The sequence below is a fragment of the Lacerta agilis genome, chromosome 13, assembly GCF_009819535.1.
Source record: "Lacerta agilis isolate rLacAgi1 chromosome 13, rLacAgi1.pri, whole genome shotgun sequence".
NCBI classification, from domain to species: domain Eukaryota; kingdom Metazoa; phylum Chordata; class Lepidosauria; order Squamata; family Lacertidae; genus Lacerta; species Lacerta agilis.
The window spans coordinates 42,372,607-42,391,038 of NC_046324.1; the positions used below are offsets into that span (position 1 = coordinate 42,372,607).

At 44.5% G+C, this 18,432-nt stretch overlaps 1 protein-coding gene across 1 annotated transcript in view; it reads right to left on the reverse strand.

Annotated features, from left to right (window-relative positions):
* OTOA (otoancorin) overlaps positions 1 to 18,432 on the reverse strand; it is a 40,006-nt gene that overhangs the window by 21,259 nt on the left and 315 nt on the right. The window contains exons 3-14 of the mRNA XM_033166491.1: positions 14,630 to 14,761; positions 13,425 to 13,660; positions 12,209 to 12,309; positions 8,991 to 9,097; positions 7,752 to 7,891; positions 6,689 to 6,812; positions 5,471 to 5,686; positions 5,054 to 5,221; positions 2,782 to 2,922; positions 1,843 to 1,898; positions 1,120 to 1,237; positions 187 to 260 (exon numbers count right to left, since the gene is read on the reverse strand). Coding sequence (XP_033022382.1) covers positions 187 to 260; positions 1,120 to 1,237; positions 1,843 to 1,898; positions 2,782 to 2,922; positions 5,054 to 5,221; positions 5,471 to 5,686; positions 6,689 to 6,812; positions 7,752 to 7,891; positions 8,991 to 9,097; positions 12,209 to 12,309; positions 13,425 to 13,660; positions 14,630 to 14,761 — 1,613 coding nt within the window. The remainder of the gene's footprint in view (positions 1 to 186; positions 261 to 1,119; positions 1,238 to 1,842; positions 1,899 to 2,781; positions 2,923 to 5,053; positions 5,222 to 5,470; positions 5,687 to 6,688; positions 6,813 to 7,751; positions 7,892 to 8,990; positions 9,098 to 12,208; positions 12,310 to 13,424; positions 13,661 to 14,629; positions 14,762 to 18,432) is intronic.

Consider the following 18,432-nt stretch of genomic DNA (forward strand, 5'->3'; position numbering starts at 1 on the left):
CACTGTTGACTCGTGTTAAGCTTGTGGTCCATTTACATCCCAACTTCCCCCCCTAAAATCTCAAGGTGGCATACATGGCTCTCCCGCACCTCATTTAATAACAACCCTGTGTTTTTGCTTTTTAAATGACCAACAAGGGTACTTTTGCTTTTTTATTAAAGTAGGTGTGTGTGAGAGAGAACTTACGGAAGCACTGATAAGAGATAGGGAGGCACAGATGCATTGGAGAGTATCCAAAATTTCCAAGCCAGACAATTGATCTGCAAAAAAGACATCTTTAAATCATTTTTAGCTATGGTATATGTGATTGTCGAGGAGCAATGGAAAATGCAGCAGCAGCAGCAGCTATAATCCTCAATAGGTTAGTTGCTCATAACTTCCAGACAATATCCAGACGTACCTATCCATACCACACCTTCATGCAACGTAAGAAGAAGAGTTTGGATTTGATATCCCGCTTTATCACTACCCTAAGGAGCCTCAAAGCGGCTAACATTCTCCTTTCCCTTCCTCCCCCACAACAAACACTCTGTGAGGTGAGTGGGGCTGAGAGACTTCAAAGAAGTGTGACTAGCCCAAGGTCACCCAGCAGCTGCATGTGGAGGAGCGGAGACGCGAACCCGGTTCACCAGATTACGAGTCTACTGCTCTTAACCACTACACCACATGTAACATAACGGCACCTAATAACATCCACATAACATACCAGCCAAAGTCACACACCCATATACAAACTGTGGCCAATGACCGGTTTGCAATTTCTCAACGACCCACTTGCAAATTAAGTCCCAATTGGAAGCACAATTAGACTAGTGCGCAAAACCCAAATTTGGCTGTCCACCAGATTTTTGCATCCCTTCTATTGTTGCAACACGATTCTTATCCGTTCAAGCACACCCGAATTGCGTACCTCTTTCAAAATCTATTTGAACTGCATGTTCAAATACATTTTGAAAGAAGGCAAACATGTAAACGTTATTCTGAGGGCATTAGAAAAATAAATAAATCTCAGAGTAATGCAGAAACGTAACAGAATTATGGTAAAAGCTTAGACCCACCCACCCTGGCGCTAGCTTCTGTTGAACACAGAATAATCATTACGGTGCTTTCACATTTTACCTGATATGGCGACAGCAGGTGAAGATTCTTTTCAAAAACTTTGAATGTGTTTAAAAAAGAGACAGTGCTCATACTCTCAAGCTGACCGCACGTTACTCCTTTCACCAATTGGCTGATGCTGATTTGAAAGAAGCATAGATAGTTAAGTAATTATATGACCCAACAAGACTCGGCACCTTTTACAGTGCAATTCTATGTATGTATACTCATATGTAAGTCCCATAACGTTCAGGAAGTGTGCTGAGAAGTGCAGGTGGGACTGAAGTGCGTAGCATAAATTTAGGTTGGGTAATGAAAATTAGTGCTTTTTTTCTTTGAAAAAATGTTTAGGGGATACTCTCATTTTCCTACTCATATTGAAATACTGCCCCTCAATGAGGCCAAACTTAGATTCACAAAATGTTTAGGGGTATGTGTACCCCTGCGTCCCCCCAGAAAAAAGCACTGATTAAAATACATTAAAGTGCTCCCTTGCCCAGTTCAATGAATCCACTTTTTAAAAATTTGACTTTTTGTGGTTTGGAAATTAACAGTTAAATGCACTTGAACGGTGTGGGGTGAACAAAGGGGAAATTGCTTTCTGCGTGCTGTTACGTCCATGATGTTGCTCTGCCTATAGAAATTTCAGGCATCTGAACCTCAAAAGAGCAAGAAAATAATACTTGCGATCGTGGCACCATGAGGATGGAAATGTAAGGGCCAGTGTGAAATTTGCACTCATACCTTAAGAGGTCGGGAGGAGGGGTTTTCTTTGACAATAATTCATACAGAAACAAGGCCTGAAATGAAATTACAAATTGAAATGAAAGTACTGAAATCAAATTAGCTGCACACACACATGGGATCTGCAACAAAACGGCGCACGGCACCCCCAGTCCCTAAAAGTAATGCTACTTTTCATCACTTTAGTCTCCTCTCCCAACTTCAGTTTCCTTCCCTTGCTATACTTAGCTGATATCGTGACATTCAGTACCTCCCAGAAGCTTGCAGGTTTTTGCCAGGCTGCTTTGGGATTTTTCTGCATACCTGGTCTGCACTTGGGAATACCCAGTGCCGGATTTACATATAAGCTAAACAAGCTATAGCTTAGGGCCCCCCAAAAAATTTAAAGGAAAAAAACCTGGATGTACATTTCCAAAAAAATAAGATAAAAAAACAAATAAAATAAAACCTACATACAGCAACAGTGTTTTGTGTTGTGTAGGCTCCTATGATGTAAGTAATGGGCCCCGCCTGCTAGACTGCTCCCTAAAATATCACTGGTTTGCTCATTTCTATATATAGGGTGCCTACATTCTGCATGGACTGGTTTCATGGCAACATGTGCAAATGACTTTAGATACCTATTAGGCCCATAAATTACCATATAGCAGGCATAGGCAAACTCTGGCCTTCCATATGTTTGGGACTACAATTCCCATCATCCCTAGCTAACAGGACCAGTGGTCAGGGGTGATGGGAATTGTAGTCCCAAACATCTGGAGGGCCGGAGTTTGCCTATGCCTGCCATATAGCATATATTCAACACAAAAAAACCAGCGACAATTTGTTGTTGACAAAGGACAGCTGGACATATAAAGGGTTACCTTCAGTAGCTTAGGGCCTAATCAAACCCAAATCTGGCCCTGGGAATACCTGAGAGATATCTGTGTTGTTAGTTACCTGACTTGGCCTTAATTCTTTGTCTTTCACCAGTGAAGAGTTCAGTCCTTCCTCCATCCACAAAGTAACAAGTGACACCTCTTTAAAAAAGGCCCCCTGCATATCGGCAATCACTGACACCAGCTCCGTGGATTCGATCATCTACAGAAGAAGCACAAGAGGCAATGCTAAGAAGAGTCCTGATGAATCAGGCCAATGGCTGATCCAGTCCAGCATCCCGTTCTCACAACGGCCAACCAGATCCCTGTGGGAAGCCTGAAAGCACACCAGTGCTCTGCCCACCAACAACTGGTGTTCAGAAGTGTTACTACCTCCAAAATTGGAGGTAGAACATAGCCATCATGGCTAGTTGCCTTTGATAGCTTTAGGAATCCTCAAAACTGCTTTTAAAGCCATCTAAGATGGTGTCCATCTTCTTGCGGTGGCAAATTCTCCATAGTGTCTTATCCCAGTTTACATCACTTGCTTTAACTGAACAGTACTAGGTATAGCTTATTTGGAAGTTCTTCTAATTGAACTCAGTGGGACCTAAGCCCCATCTGTAATTATACAATTACAGTAATATTGTACCATTTTAAGCAGTCGTGCTTTCCACCAAAGAATCCTGCGAGGAGAAGAAGAAGAAGAGGAGGAGGAGGAGGAGGAGGAGGAGGAGGAGGAGGAGGAGGAGAGTTTGGATTTGATATCCCGCTTTATCACTACCCTAAGGAGTCTCAAAGCGGCTAACAATCTCCTTTCCCTTCCTCCCCCACAACAAACACTGCGAGGTTAAAACAAAATTAAAAATTAAAAAATTCCTTCCAGTAGCACCTTAGAGACCAACTAAGTTTGTTATTGGTATGAGCTTTCGTGTGCATGCACAGACTTCAGAGAAGTGTGACTAGACCAAGGTCACCCAGCAACTGCATGTGGAGGAGCGGGGACACGAACCCGGTTCACCAGATTACGAGTCTACTGCTCCTAACCACTACACCACACTGGCTTTGTTAAGGGTGCTGGGAGTTGTTAGGGGTATATGTAATCAAATTATCAAGTCAGAAAAATCAAAACATTTCTTTAAAAAATGCACATATTAAAATAGCATGTCTAGGTAGATAGACTTGACTGAACAAAAAATGGTGCTTGCTGAGCCTTCAGTACAATTGGACCAATCCTGTGGAATACTCCTGCCAATTTTTAAGAGCCTGCTGAAAACCTTTCTATTCTGCCATGCCTATCTGGGCAGTCGAGTCTATCCCCCACAAAGGTCAATTGGTGTTTCTTTTAATTTCTTCTTGTGTTTAAGTTGTTTTTAACTTTTTTTACTCTTATTGCCTGGTTTTATGTTTTTATATTGCTGTACACTGCTTTGATATATTTTTGTCAGACAGCGGTACATAAATATTTTTAGTAATAATAACAATAATAATAATAGGCAGGGAGTTCCACAGAATTGACGCTACCACACTTAAGGGTTGGCATTGTCAGTGTGTTGATAGTGTTAGCAAACAGCTCAGGCACTAGGTCACAGTAGGCTTGGATATATCTAGGTGGAAGGATTCAGAATTTTCCTAACAGTTCTTGTTTAGGTTCCTGACTGCAGTGTCCTCTGCCTACCTGACACCAACATGGTGTCAGAAGTCATGTTTTAAAGCCACACATTCCAAACGAGAGAACCAAAATGTCAATTACCTGCACAGCAAACCTGCACAGCTTTATTAATCCAAAAACTTGTCCTGAATGGTAGGAAATGTTTGCTTTCTTTCACCTGGCCACAACCTGTAGCCATGCTCTGTGCCGGGGGTGAGGAATCTCAAGATGTTCTGGACTACAACTGACATCATCCTTGACCATTGGTCATGCTGGCTGTGAGTTGGAATTCAACAACATCACAACATCTGGAGGGCTATAGGATTCTCACTGATAAGCTCCTCGCTGATAAAGTCTTGAGAACATTAATTGAAAATGTTTTTGGAATGTTTTACCTGTTTTACATATAATAATAATAATAATAATAATAATAATAATAATAATAATAATATGGATATGGATATGGATATGGATATGTTTGCTCCCTCAGGAGGTAGGACAGGATATAAATTCAACGATGACAAAAACAAGAAGTTTATTCCCTTTTTGGGGTTAGAGAACTGCATCACAAAATTCAGACAGAAAGGATAGCCGTGTTTCCGTTGGTGTACCGTTTTGGAAAATGCGAACCCACGTGCGAAATGTCAAGTGAACTGGATTTCTCCCCCAACTCTACTCCTCCCACACAAAGATTTGCAAATACCTTCCGGAGGATCCCTTGGTGCTGTGCTGGTGACAAATCTGATGCACGTTGCGCCAGTGCGCCTCTGACAACCTGAGAGAGCTCTTTGGGACTCATGTTGTGGAATGCCTGGGTGCTGATCCCAGTCACCAAAGCACCCATTTGACTTATATTATGAAACGACAAAGCCTGCATGAAGAGCAAAAGAAATGCACAGCAGCCGATTAACAGAGTATAACACTGCATTTGGACAGTATGCATAGGTTATATGTAAAAATCTCCAACGTTGTTTTTGCACATTGTGGGCAGAAGGCTTTTGAGCCACTTGCACTTTGTTTTGTAATAGCAAAATTTTACCTGGCATTGCTTGGGTACAATGCAGAGCAGTTCTGAATAGTTCATTTTAGATTCATTTTACAACAACATCCCCCAAAGTACCTTTTCATACATCAGGTATTTGCTGGATAAAATCATGATCTGGCTCTTGGCCCATCCAGAGACTTGGTTTAAGGTTGGAATAGCGCTGTGCACAGCCTCAGGTGAGAGAGACTCCAACTGACTGATAGTTAGTCCCACGACTGCGTCCGAGAGTGACCCAAGAGTGTCGTTCAATGTCTGGTTTTGCATGGCAATGTCAAGAAGTTGGGATTTGAGCTGAAACGGTTTTTTAAAAAGTGTGTTAAAGAACTGATCAGAAGCTGATCAGAAGCTAAAACATGTATGCTTTCTGAGGCTAACTTTCCTTTGTTTGTCTGAACAATAGCAACATTTTCTAAACAGACATTCTCAACAGGTGTAAACACATAAAGGCCTGGGTTGCACACCACATTGAACCACAGCAGCTGTAATTAGCAAAAAATAATGTTTGATGTGTGGAAGAGTGCTGGGCATTCTTGTAGGCAAACTACAAAGTGAAAATAGATCTACCCAATTGTCCTGATAGTAATTAATGGAACAGCAGAGATATTGCTCCAGAGTAGTGTTGGTGCATTTGCTCTGGCCATTGGTCTATTGGTGATATGCTGTGGAGAGCAGAAGATCCACATCCAGTAGATGGAAGCAGCTGTGCCAGAACCATGGAGTAAACTGGGAGCCTCAATCAGACACAATGCTTTCTGACAGCCCATGTAGGTGAAATGGGCCATTTCCGCAAACAAGTCCACCACTACCAGGAATGTACTGTGCCCACCTGGTAGGGAAAGATCTGTGACAATATCCAAGGACATACTTTTCTAAGTCCCAGAGGGAGTTGGAAAGAGATGTAACAACCTAGGCCAGGCTTCCTCAAACTAGGCCCTCCAGATGTTTTGAGACTACAATTCCCACCATCCCTGACCACTGGTCCTGCTAGCTAGGGATCATGGGAGTTGTAGGCCAAAAACATCTGGAGGGCCGAGTTTGAGGAAGCCTGACCTAGGCAGTTTGTTGGGTGGATTCTTGGCTTGCTGTCAACTATCACATCTGGGCATAGTGCTCCATGTTCTTCGGAACCCAGTGCCACCAAAATTCTCAGGTGCCCAAATGGACAGTCTTTTACAGAACCAAGTGACCAGCAGGCTGGCTATCATGACATGACACTAAGCTCAAATTTCTGTCACTTCCGAAGTCCTTCCAAAGTGATGCAATCATTCTAGCAAGAATAAAGTCTATACCCACCTTTTGAACATCAGCTTGGAAACCCCTCAGCTGGTTACATTTAATCATTTGATGAAGCAGTACCCGGGCCACATTGGCATCCATCTGTTCCAGGCCATTGTAAAAACAAACCAGCAAGCCTAACCTGCATGAAAGAATGTGGAAGTGAGTTGGCAGCCTTCCTCTACTGAATGCCCATCACTACAGTGCAGCTGGGCACTGAGTTATAAATCAGAAAGTCCCCGGTTTGACTTCTGTAAAAGGGGGTTAATAATGCTGCCCTCTTGTTGTAAGGCTCATAAGACAGTTAAAATACTCACAACATGCCTTCCATACTCTAAACGCACTGTATATAAGTGGTACCGTTATATTGGGCAACCAATCAAAGCAAATTATTTTGAATCAAATTACATGTCCAGGAAAATAATGTGACACAGCCCTTCTGGGACTGTACTACCACTTCAGAACAGGGGAGAACTGGCTGGCTGAATGCTCTCCCACATTAGTAAACAAAGCCCTTAACGACTTAAGGACCAGTTTACCTATGAAATGACCTTACTCCACATGCGGCCACTTGGATCTCTTTGAGCAGCAGAATTGGCACCACTACAGATACCACATAATACCCATTCCACATCTGTGAGAACTCAATCATTTAGTGTGGCAGCACCTGCACTTGAAAATCCCTACTGATATCAACCAGGTGCCTTCACTGTACTCTTTTCGGCACTTGCTAAAAACAAATTCTTCTTTCGACAAGCCTACCCAGGTGCTTAGAAAGTTGAGGTAATTATATTCTTAGTATTTTAACTTTTGCATGTTTGAAAGTACTGTTGCATTTCCTGGTTTTATCTTTTTGTAAAATACGTTGAGGTTGCTGCTGTTGTTGTTTACAGTCAAGCAGTGTATAGATTTCATTAAATATATATATATATAAAATAAGAGGACCCATTATATCACACTGTGGGGTCCGGAAGAGGACAGTTTTTCCATGGCTTGATAACAATCCTTGAAACACTTAAGCCTCATCTCTCTCCTCCATGCTCAACTTGCAGAAACTACAACCTTGAGAAATATGACTTGCCTGTAGAGAGTTGAGGTATTTCTCATATCAAATCCTGATGCATTTATTCTTTCCAAGAAAGCTAGCGAAAGATCCGGTGTGATGTCATACACGGTATCAAGCTGCTTTGTAGCATTGTCATAACTGATGAACAATCTCATCTAATTAACAGAGAGATTAAAGGTGTGTTATCAGGACTGAACTGAGCAGTATACACTAAATGTCCATATTTCATATGATACCTACCTACATCCCCTCCACTGCCCCCATTTCCCTCAATCTCTGCCCAGCAAAGAAGAGTCTTGCATTTTAGAACGCTCTTGATAAGACCTGTTGACTTGGCTAATTGGATTTAACAACTTCTGTGTTCTAAACAGAACACTGTTAATAATAATAATAATAATAATAATACCTACATTTATATTTTGCTTTCCTAAGGAGATCTTACTTTTGTTCAATAATGTTTGTTTTATTAAACAATAAAAAGTGTGTGAGAGCCAGTTTTGACTTATTATAATTTCAGGAGCTGTATTTTTTTTTTTAAGTAGAGATCATTACTGTGGATTTGATTACTACTAGAATCTCATATCAAAAACAAACATAGTTGGTCTCTAAGGTGCTACTAGAAGGAATTTTTTGATTTTTGATTTTGTTTTTACTAGAATCTTGTTCTCTTTCATGAGTGATATATCCATATTTCTCTCTGTGTGTGAGAGCAGGGGATGAGGGGCGTGGCGCTGGAGCGGCGCGGGGCTTTGCGTGCCCTTCCCAGCGGTCCAGCTGGGGCTCCGGAGGGCAGCCAGCTTGCAGCCCGCACGCCGGTGCGCGAGTGCCCACCCGCCCGCCTGTGAGGGTGGGGGCGGGTTGGGGAGGGGGCACCCGGTATGCCGGCGGGCTCGTGGGGGCACCCCTGGGGGGCCCGGCGCCCTGGCACGCTGCGCCACCCAGCCCCTATGACGAGACGGCCCTGGTATTTCCTGGGGTAGGAGGTGTGTATACCTGTCTTCAAGCTTGGGGAGGTGGCAGGGGAAAGAGTCCTTTTCCCAAGGGCAAAATGGCGTTGGAATGGAGGAACTCGGCAAAGGGGTTGATTTTATATGATTCATAAAGCTAGGTATCTTCCCTGAGCTGTCAAGTCGAAAGGATACATTCAGGCATAATATTTGTAACATTTAACAACTTTAAAGATGTGCCCCCTCCCTTTAATTTCCGTAACAATTCCAAAACCGATATTCAGGTGAGTACTTCATCGTTACTTACTTCATTAGGGTTAATTTTTGTGATTTCTTCCAGTGGGAGGTGAACCATATATCTTCCTAGGATCCATAGGTTGTCTGCACTGACCCACGAAGTAGAATTCTCCGGTTCTGGGACGCCACAAAAGAAAAATGCTCATAGTCAAGTGAGCATCATTACTATTATAAACAAACAAGTGGGCCTTGCAACAAAATGTGACAGTGAGAAGTGTTTCTGTTCAGGGCTCTAGCCAGCCAGCCAGTCATGCCATTTTCAGTACCCTCTCCTCCCAGTTTTCTGGCCAGCTGTCAGTAAACATTTTGCAACTGCTGTGTATGACCTATTCAGTTTTTTTTTGGGGGGGGAGGGAAGAAAATTTCTTGTACTTTTGCAAACCCTGGGGTCCCCACCCCCACAACAAGCCTGCTGATACCGCCAGACACTCTTGTGCATGGGGATCAGGGCCGGATTTAGGCTTGATGAGGACCTAAGCTACTGAAGGTAATGGGGCCCTTTATATGTGCAGCTGTCCTTTGTCAACAACAAATTGCCGCTGGTTTTTTGTGTTGAATATATGCTATATGGTAATTTATGGACCTAATAGGTACCTAAAGCCGTTTGCACATGTAGCCATGCAACCAGTCCATGCAGAATGTAGGCACCCTATATATAGAAATGAGTAAACCAGTGATATTTCAGGGAGCAGGCTAGCAGGTGGGGTCCATTACTTTCAACATAGGAGCCTACACAATACAAAACACTGTTGCTGTATGTAGGTTTCATTTTATTTGTTTTTTATCTTATATTTTTTGGAAATGTACATCCAGGTTTTTTTTCCCTTTAAATTTTTTTGGGGCACCCCAAGAGAGTGGGGCCCTAAGCTATATCTTTAGCTTATATGTAAATCCAGCACTGATGGGGATGGTGTCATTTTGGCAACGTAAGGAAAAAGCCTTAGATAATTAGTTCACTATTAGTATACAGAATACACAACCAGTGTGGTGTAGTGGTTAAGAGCTGTGGACTCGTAATCTGGGGAACCGGGTTCGCGTCCCCGCTCCTCCACATGCAGCTGCTGGGTGACCTTGGGCTAGTCACACTTCTCTGAAGTCTCTCAGCCCCATTCACCTCACAGAGTGTTTGGTGTGGGAGAGGAAGGGAAAGGAGAATGTTAGCCGCTTTGAGACTCCTTCGGGTAGTGAAAAGCGGGATATTAAATCCAAACCTAAAGTCAAAACTCAGGCAGCTACATTTTGAACTTCTTTCAAAGGCAGTCCCACAGGATTACAGTAATCCAACTGAGCAGATCTACTCATTTCTTTGGAGGCAGGGTGACGGATTCCAAGAGCAGATTTCAACCAGCAGTGATCTATAGCTTTTGCTCTGGAGCCCTCTGCTGGATTCATGTGCAGTTCTTCCTGCCATAGCTCCTAGCATTGATCCAGATATGCTGTGTAGACTGCTGTATCGACCCTTCCCAAGAAACAGTGTCCAGAATCCATATGTCCATTGGGAAACATATTTCCCAATAACAGATTATCTTCTACCTCATTGCTGTCTTGTAATTCTTAGACAATTGCCTACAATAAACCATGGCATGAAAGTCATGGTTATTCCCCCAGGAAGAGGAGAGGCATGCAGAGGTCAGAGTAAGGATTTTGAGTGGAGGGAGGTCCATTTGCCATCAATTGGCCACACACACCAAAGGGAAACTCACTACCAGACCCTCCAGGTGTCCTTATTTTCCAGAGACAGACCCGGATTTACAGAAGCCATCCTGGTTTCTGATTTGATCCCAGAATGTCCCACTATTCCTTAGGGCATCTCTATTTTCATCAGAGAAATGTTGGAGGATATGAAGTTATGTGACACCCCCCCCCCCCCGAGCCAAGGAGATAAGTAACTATACAACCTTTAGAAAACATCTGAAGGCAGCCCTATATAGGGAAGTTTTTTTAAAAAAGATATTTAATGCTTTATCATGTTTTTATATATGTGGGAAGCTGCCCAGAGTGTCTGGGGCAACTCAGTCAGATGGGTGGGGTATAAATAATAAAATTATAATAATTATTATTATGGAATAGGACATCCCTATTTCAATCAGAGAAATGTTAGCGGGCATGCACGATATAGCCTGCAGCAGGGTGCATGGAGTGCAGTTGATTGCTAGGGTTGCCAGGGCTGACCTGAATTCTCCAGGTTTGCCTGCTCCCTGCTCCCCCCCCCACCTGCTTGATGGCAGAGGGAGGGCTTGAATCGCCAAGTGGGCAAGAGTGCCTTTAAAAAGAATAATTGAGAAGACTGTGCATGCAGCTTGCAAGGAGCTGGCTGAAAATTATTGCATAGACTACCTAGGGTCACTGACATGCTCTCAGAGACTGTGGTTGATGCTTAGTGTGTCATGCTTAATGACATCACCGGGAACTGCCCGCCCACCATGACATCACTGGGGGCTATCCCCTGTGGCATCCCCAGAGACTGCTCCTACGTTTTAGGTTTGGGCTCTGAAATCTCAGGGTCTGGGGTGCTCCCGACCCAGCAACCCTATTGGTGGCTGAATGGGAGACAGCTAAACCCTAGAGAGTGAGAGGCTAGGGTGAAGTCTTCAGGTTCAGGGGACAAAATGACTGTTGTATCTAAAAGAGCAGAAAGAGAGACAAAATGCCCTCTAGTCAATCCCCATTGATGGGGGAAAGGCACCTACATCAGTTCCAACATACCACATTCACTCGTGGCGAGAAGCTCTTTTCATCCCTCCTTTGCTCAGAGAATGAGTGGGAGGGTGGCCAAACTTGGCATCCAATGAAATTCGAGCATGTTTAAGCAGGGTGGGGGGTGTCAACGCAGAAGAGGCAGGGCCAATGCAATCAGAAACTCAGTAGCAGTCACCTGTGCATTATAAAATTTTGAAGGGGTATTTCCTGAGATTTTTGTAAGCACCATATGGGGAACAGGTGAGTACATTGGGGCATATGGGCGACACATTGGTAAGCCCTTAAAGCAGTAGTTCCCAGTTAGTTAAGTACTGTGGACCCCCTGTTTTTCAAGAGCCAAGCCATGGACCCCCTACTTTTGAAAATGTTGATATCTCTCTGGTAGTTTTTGTTATGGGAAGGGTGCCACGGACTGCCTGGGTGGGTTGCACAAAACACCTGGGGTCAGCGGACCACCACTTGGGAATCACTTCTTTAAGGGATGTACAGTATATGGCACCTGTTGGTTGCTGATATTCAACCTACCACTGGAACTGTAGGATTTTTGTAGCATCTGTGTCATCCAGTTGTATAGAGCCTTTTGCGCATTTGCTCCTGTTCTGTCATAGAGGTCTCTGAACACGGTTGATCTGGAAGAGAAAAGCAGTACACGATGGATGGATTTGACTGAAAGTTTATTTCGTTAGCCTAAGTCAGTCAAAATTCTTCCTCCCTCCCCACCCTGCTCTCACCCTTAGTCAAAAGATTCTAAATTTGTGAATTAAATCACCCAGCATATTTTTTATAGGGTTGAGAGTTTGCTTTGGTTAACTTGCTATTCATATAGGTTATTTCTATACTGACGTTGGGTGGAAATGTAAGACCTGGTCTTCATTTAGTCTGGTACAAATGTAAGACCTGGTCTTCATTTAGTCTGGTCTGGAAAGCTGGAAGCTGGAAAGCGACACAGATGCTTGGCTTGCTCACTGTGCTGAAACCAAAGCTATGGCTTTGGGGACCCACCCTAAAAGCCTATTGGGGAGGCAAGATATGTTGGGTTGTTAATGCCGTGAGTCCTACCAGCTTATGCTCAGGTTGTATATATGTGTAAATAAAACTAAATATATTAAGAACAAACTTAGTTGGTCTCTAAGGTGCTACTGGAAGGAATTTTTTATTTTGTTTTGTTTTAAATATATTAAAGACTCCAGCGACTTTCATTCCAAGGAAACCGAGCCCTGGGTGAGCATTGGAACCCCCAGAATCCCATGCACACAACAATTTGAACACAATTTTAAACCAACAAATGATCAAAGCAAAAGTATACATCAAAAACTCTGTATACAATTCAAAAACTCTGAATGCTACAAACAGAATAGAACACAATTCTAAAAAATTACCAACAATCTCAAATGTCTGTGCAATACGAAGGCTTTAGCATGGCAGTGTAATGATAAAAGTAGTAGTAGTAGTAGTAGTAGTAGTAGTAGTAGTAATAATAATAATAATAATAATAATAATAATAATACACCACCCATTAGACTGGGTTGCCCCAGCCACTCTGGACGGCTTCCAACAAAATATAAAAACACAGGGAGACATCAGTGAGGCTTATAATGCTGGTGCCAGACAAGTGTCCTTAGTGAGGGCATTCTAGGACCTTCCAAAACAACAGCAAAATAAACTAATATGATATATCCGTCCAATTTTATAAAATAAAACCACTTGTTGCCTTGAATTATTTACAGCCAGAAAAGTAACTTACAGGTTTCGAAAAGCATCTTCTTGTAGATCGTTTGGGAGCCTTGCTATGGTGTGGAGTTGCAGGTAGGTCATTGATGATGCCTGAAGGACCTGGCTTAATATGTCCACACATTCCACAGCGTTCAGCATCAGGAAGCACCTTTCCAGAGTAACGAGGAACAATGTCCTGTTTCCTCCTGGACTTTGGAAAATTCTCTCTCTTATGCCGGCCAGATCGATAACAATATTTCCCAACTCCTGAAATCAAAGAGTACAGCTGTATCAATGGCTGTTAGTCATAGGACGTGGCCATGCAACAAACTATTGCAAGTGCTCCAGCTAGTCAAGATCTTATGCCACATACACCTCTTTAGATGGGTAAAAGGGTAAAGGTAAAGGACCCCTGGACGGTTAAGCCCAGTCAAAGGCAACTCTGGGGTTGCGGCGCTCATCTCACTTTCAGGCCAAGGGAGACGGTGTTTGTCCACAGACAGTTTTCTGGGTCATGTGGCCAGCATGACTAAACTGCTTCTGCTGCAACAGAACGCCGTGACGGAAGCCAGAGCGCATGGAAACGCCGTTTACCTTCCCGCTGCAGTGGTACCTATTTATCTACTTGCACTGGCATGCTGGTAATGATGAGGCTGCCACCAAAAAAAACACAATGCCATCAACACTGACTTGCAAGTAAGGAAGAGATCAGGCTAATAATGGCACGTGTTCAGAAGCAAGCACAAGGTCCAGAAGTCAAGATTCTGAGGTATATGAGCAAGCCAGAAGGTTCATAACTGAATGGAAGCTACAAAGATGTCCCAACAGTTGATACATCCCCTCCAGCCAAGCTTTTAAAGGCCTGAAGAGTGAGCTCAGTCACGGGGCTCTTTCACCCTGCGGGTCTACTCCAGGTGCACACCTGCACTCCCTCTGGGCAGATGCACCTGATCCTACATCCAAAGGCTGTGCCTGCATCTCAGTCACAAGACTGTTTTGCCTCCCTACCCCTGTTCAGACCTCCCTCTGGCTGGTCCAAGGCCTCCTCCTTCCATGCTGAGGCTCTGCTTTCTGTTGGAGGGGCAGAGGAGAGAGCTGGGACCTCCATCTCTGACATGTAGAGTCACAAGGGGAGCACCTCTCTCCTGCACCCAGGGATAACACCACTGTGTGTAAAAGAGAATCTAGGCCAATACTGCTCCAGTTTGCAGCATGCTTCAACCAAAACTGATTTACCAAATGTTCCTGCTTGCTGCCAAAGAGATACTTCATTGCTGTTTGAAAATGTGGATGATTCATCTGTCGAAACTCTGACAGCAGCACTTTGGGGTGGTATAAGAGGTTGCCCAGGTAATTTTTTATAGACACCTGAAAAACAGGGTAGAGGGGTGGAGAGGATGGATATACGGTAATTCATTCAAATACAATTCACCTTGGGGGGTTTTATGAACTTGCACACTGAAGAGAGACATGGCCATAGATCGGGGCGAGGATCAGTTTTTTTCTGCCAAGGCCCAGGTTCACATCAGTGAAGGGCTACATACTAGAGCTAAAAGTGGACAGGGCACTTTTTTCTCTTTGTCTGCAGTCCTCTCTCTCTCTCTCTGCCACCCGCTTTCATCCAATTTCCCTCTCCTTGCCATGCATTTGAAATTAGGCTGTGTATAACATTTTATTAATTTTCAACAATAACAAGAATAAAAACAATAACAAAACAAAACAAAACGACTTCCCCCTAGTCCCTTCCTTGGTTCCATTGTTTATCAACGTACTACGTGTCCACTGAAAAGTTATAAATCATTTTAATTGCTTATGGTCCATTCATAATTAAATTACAAGTATTTTCAAAATAATTATAATAATAATAATTTATTATTTATGTTAAGTTGTGGGTGGACACAGCAGACGACACAGTGATTTCCAAACAGCTCTTGTTTATTCTCAGGCTGGAACAGAAGTGAGCTGAAGGCCTCAGCAGCCTGCTTATATAGAACTCAGCTACAAAGCTGGGTGACGATCGTCTGAGCTTCAGCGGTGGCATCGTCGACAGGCAGTTGTTGATAGGCTTGGGCAAGGTCCAGTTTAGCAAAGACCTTGCCTTCGCCCAGGGAATGCAGCAGGTGTTGGACGACGGGAACTGGATAAGCGTGCTGCTGAAGTGCCTTGTTGATCATGCACTTGTAGTCTGCGCATATTCTCACCGACCCATCCAGCTTGACCGGTGTGACGATAGGCGTTTCCCACTTGGCGTGGTCGAACGGCTCCAAAACACCTTGCACGATTAATTTGTCCAGCTGTTCGTCCACCTTAGCCTTGAGGGCGAACGGAACCCGGCGTGGCTTTAGCTTGATTGGAGCGACTTGTGGATCAAGGCTAAAGGAGATGGGTGTACCTGTGTATTGGCCCAATGTGCCATCAAAAACCTCGGCAAATTCTTTGGTTAAGGTTTCAACTTCCGCGTTGGAGATGCAGTTGATGCCGGTGACTTCCAGGCCGAGGGCGCCAAACCATTCTAGCCCTAGGAGGCTGGGACGCGGATCTTCAACTACCACGAGTCGGAGTGGGCCCGAGAAATTTTTGAACTTGACCTGGAACTGGCCGACGCCTGTCACGGGAATGTCATTCCCCTGGTAGTCTCTCAGGTGTATGCGATGTAGGTCAAGCTGCCTCTTAGAAAGCTTGGGCACAAGTCTTTTGATAGTGCTCCAGGACACAACGGACAGGGCAGACCCGGTGTCGATTTCCATGTCACACGGAGCTCCTTCGATGAGCACCGTGATGTGTAGTTTGCGTCGTGTAGGCGAGTCGGTTTGTCCAATCATGGTTCCAGATGAGCAGCAACAGTTGGTGAGAGCGAAACAGTTACTGTTTGTGGACCGGGGTGACGACTTGGACTTATGAGATGGTGAAGAGGCTGTGTTTGACGGAGTTGATCGGCAGACCTTGGCGATGTGGCCTTTCCTGGAGCACTGCCGGCAGGTGGCGTCTCTAAATCGACATTTGGCGCTGGGGTGGTTGCCTCCACAGCCAGCGCATTCTGATTGGTCCTTGGACTTCTGTTTGAACTTCCTGCATTCCCGCTTCGTCTGGTGCACGTCATCGTCTTCGCTGGTTGATGCCTCGTCGCTGCTAGTCTCTTTGTGGTGTACAGCAATTGGCTTCTTTGTAGGATGTGGGCTGCTGGCCTTGCGGATCTCTTGGGCGGAGAGTTCAGCAGCTTCTGAGGCCGCAGCCTCCTTGATGGCCTTCTGCAGTGTGAGGTCTGGCTTGGCGAGGAGGCGCCGTTGCAAATGGTTGTCCCAGACTCCACAGACAATTCGATCCATCAGGGCATCTTCTAAGTCTTGGAACTCACAGTGCAGTGTGGCCTTTCGGAGTGCAGCAATGTAGCTGTTGATCGACTCCCCCTCTGCCTGGTTCCAGTGGTAAAACGCATGGCGGACAGCAATTTTGGATGGCTTTGGAGCGTAGTGGCTGCGTAGCTTCTCTTGTAGCACGTCCCACGGCGCTGCCTGGACTGCTAGTGGTGCAACCAAAACTCGGGCCGTCTCGAACACCTCGGGCCCACAGAGGCTGAGGAAGAGGCCTCGCTTCTGTTCCTCTGATACTTCTGTTAGCTCGTTTGCTTGAAGGTAGCATTCGAACCGAGCGAGGTACGAGTCCCATGATTCAGAGGCTGGGGCAAACGGCGGTAGAGGCACTAGTGTAGCCATGATTCCGATGCTGACGTGGTGGGCGACGGATGGAACACAGTGCTCTAGCCAGAACGGGCAGCTCTGAATTGGTTCTGTTCAGTGATTTGGCTCAGCGTTTCAGCTCAGTGATTCAGCTCAGTGATTTGCTCTTGCTCCGAGAATGGCTGTGTCTGTCTGTGTTCTGATGTCCATGATCCCATCCTCGTCGCCAGTGTTAAGTTGTGGGTGGACACAGCAGACGACACAGTGATTTCCAAACAGCTCTTGTTTATTCTCAGGCTGGAACAGAAGTGAGCTGAAGGCCTCAGCAGCCTGCTTATATAGAACTCAGCTACAAAGCAACAGTAACAACTTTCTGTAGTTACCCAATCCCTGAACGTCACTTTTCAATTCCTCATTTGCATATGCGGACCTGAGTGAAAACTGCAGCAGAATGAACTATATATACACACCCCTAGTGGCCTAGGGTGAGAACTTCAATACATAACAATTTATACCCCACCCATCTGGCTGAGTTTCCCCAGCCACTCTGGGGAATGTATTAACCTGTGTACATTGCTTCTGTATATGTGCAATAAAGTCCTTCCAATCTTCCTTAAATTCGTTGTCATCTCATTGTCATTTGAAATTAGGCCAAGGACCACATCAACGAAGGCTCAAAACCTAATGAAACCCTTGGGGGTGTGGAACCTTAGTCCTGTGGGCCAAATGTGGCCCTCTAGGCATCTCTGGGTGGCCGTTGGGACCCATCACCAGCCCTGCTTTGTGCCCTCCTTTGATTGCTTTTGCCTGCCTGGTATCCATCCTTGAATTGTGATAATGCGTTTGGAAAGTGCAGATTCAATAGATTCAGCTTTTAACGTGAAATTAATATAATTTCTTCCCCATCTCTATAGCTAACTTAACAGTTTTTCATTCCTAAATGTACATCCAAAACAAAGGCAGTTATGTTCCAAAAGTCCAGCCGATTGTCACAAAATCCTGACAAGCATTCTGAATTTGCATGCAGAAGGTCCCTGGCATCTCTAGGTAGGGCTGAGAAAGACCCCTGTCTAAAATCCTGAAGAATTGCTACCAGTCAGTGTAGACAGCACTGAGTTAGATAGGTCAATGGTCTGTCTCAGTACAGTATAAACTAGCTGGCTACCCTCCTTGCTATGCTATGAGTTCTCCCAATGAAGAGTTCTGGAGAAATCAAAAACTTCCTGCAAATTTGTGACACTGTCGTCCGTCGTCATATAGGTATTTGCCCAACTTTGAGAGGTCTGGAGTTTAGGAATGTTTGTTTGTTTGTTTGTTTATTCCAGCACTCACCACCAGCAGCAGCCCACCCAACTGTACTGA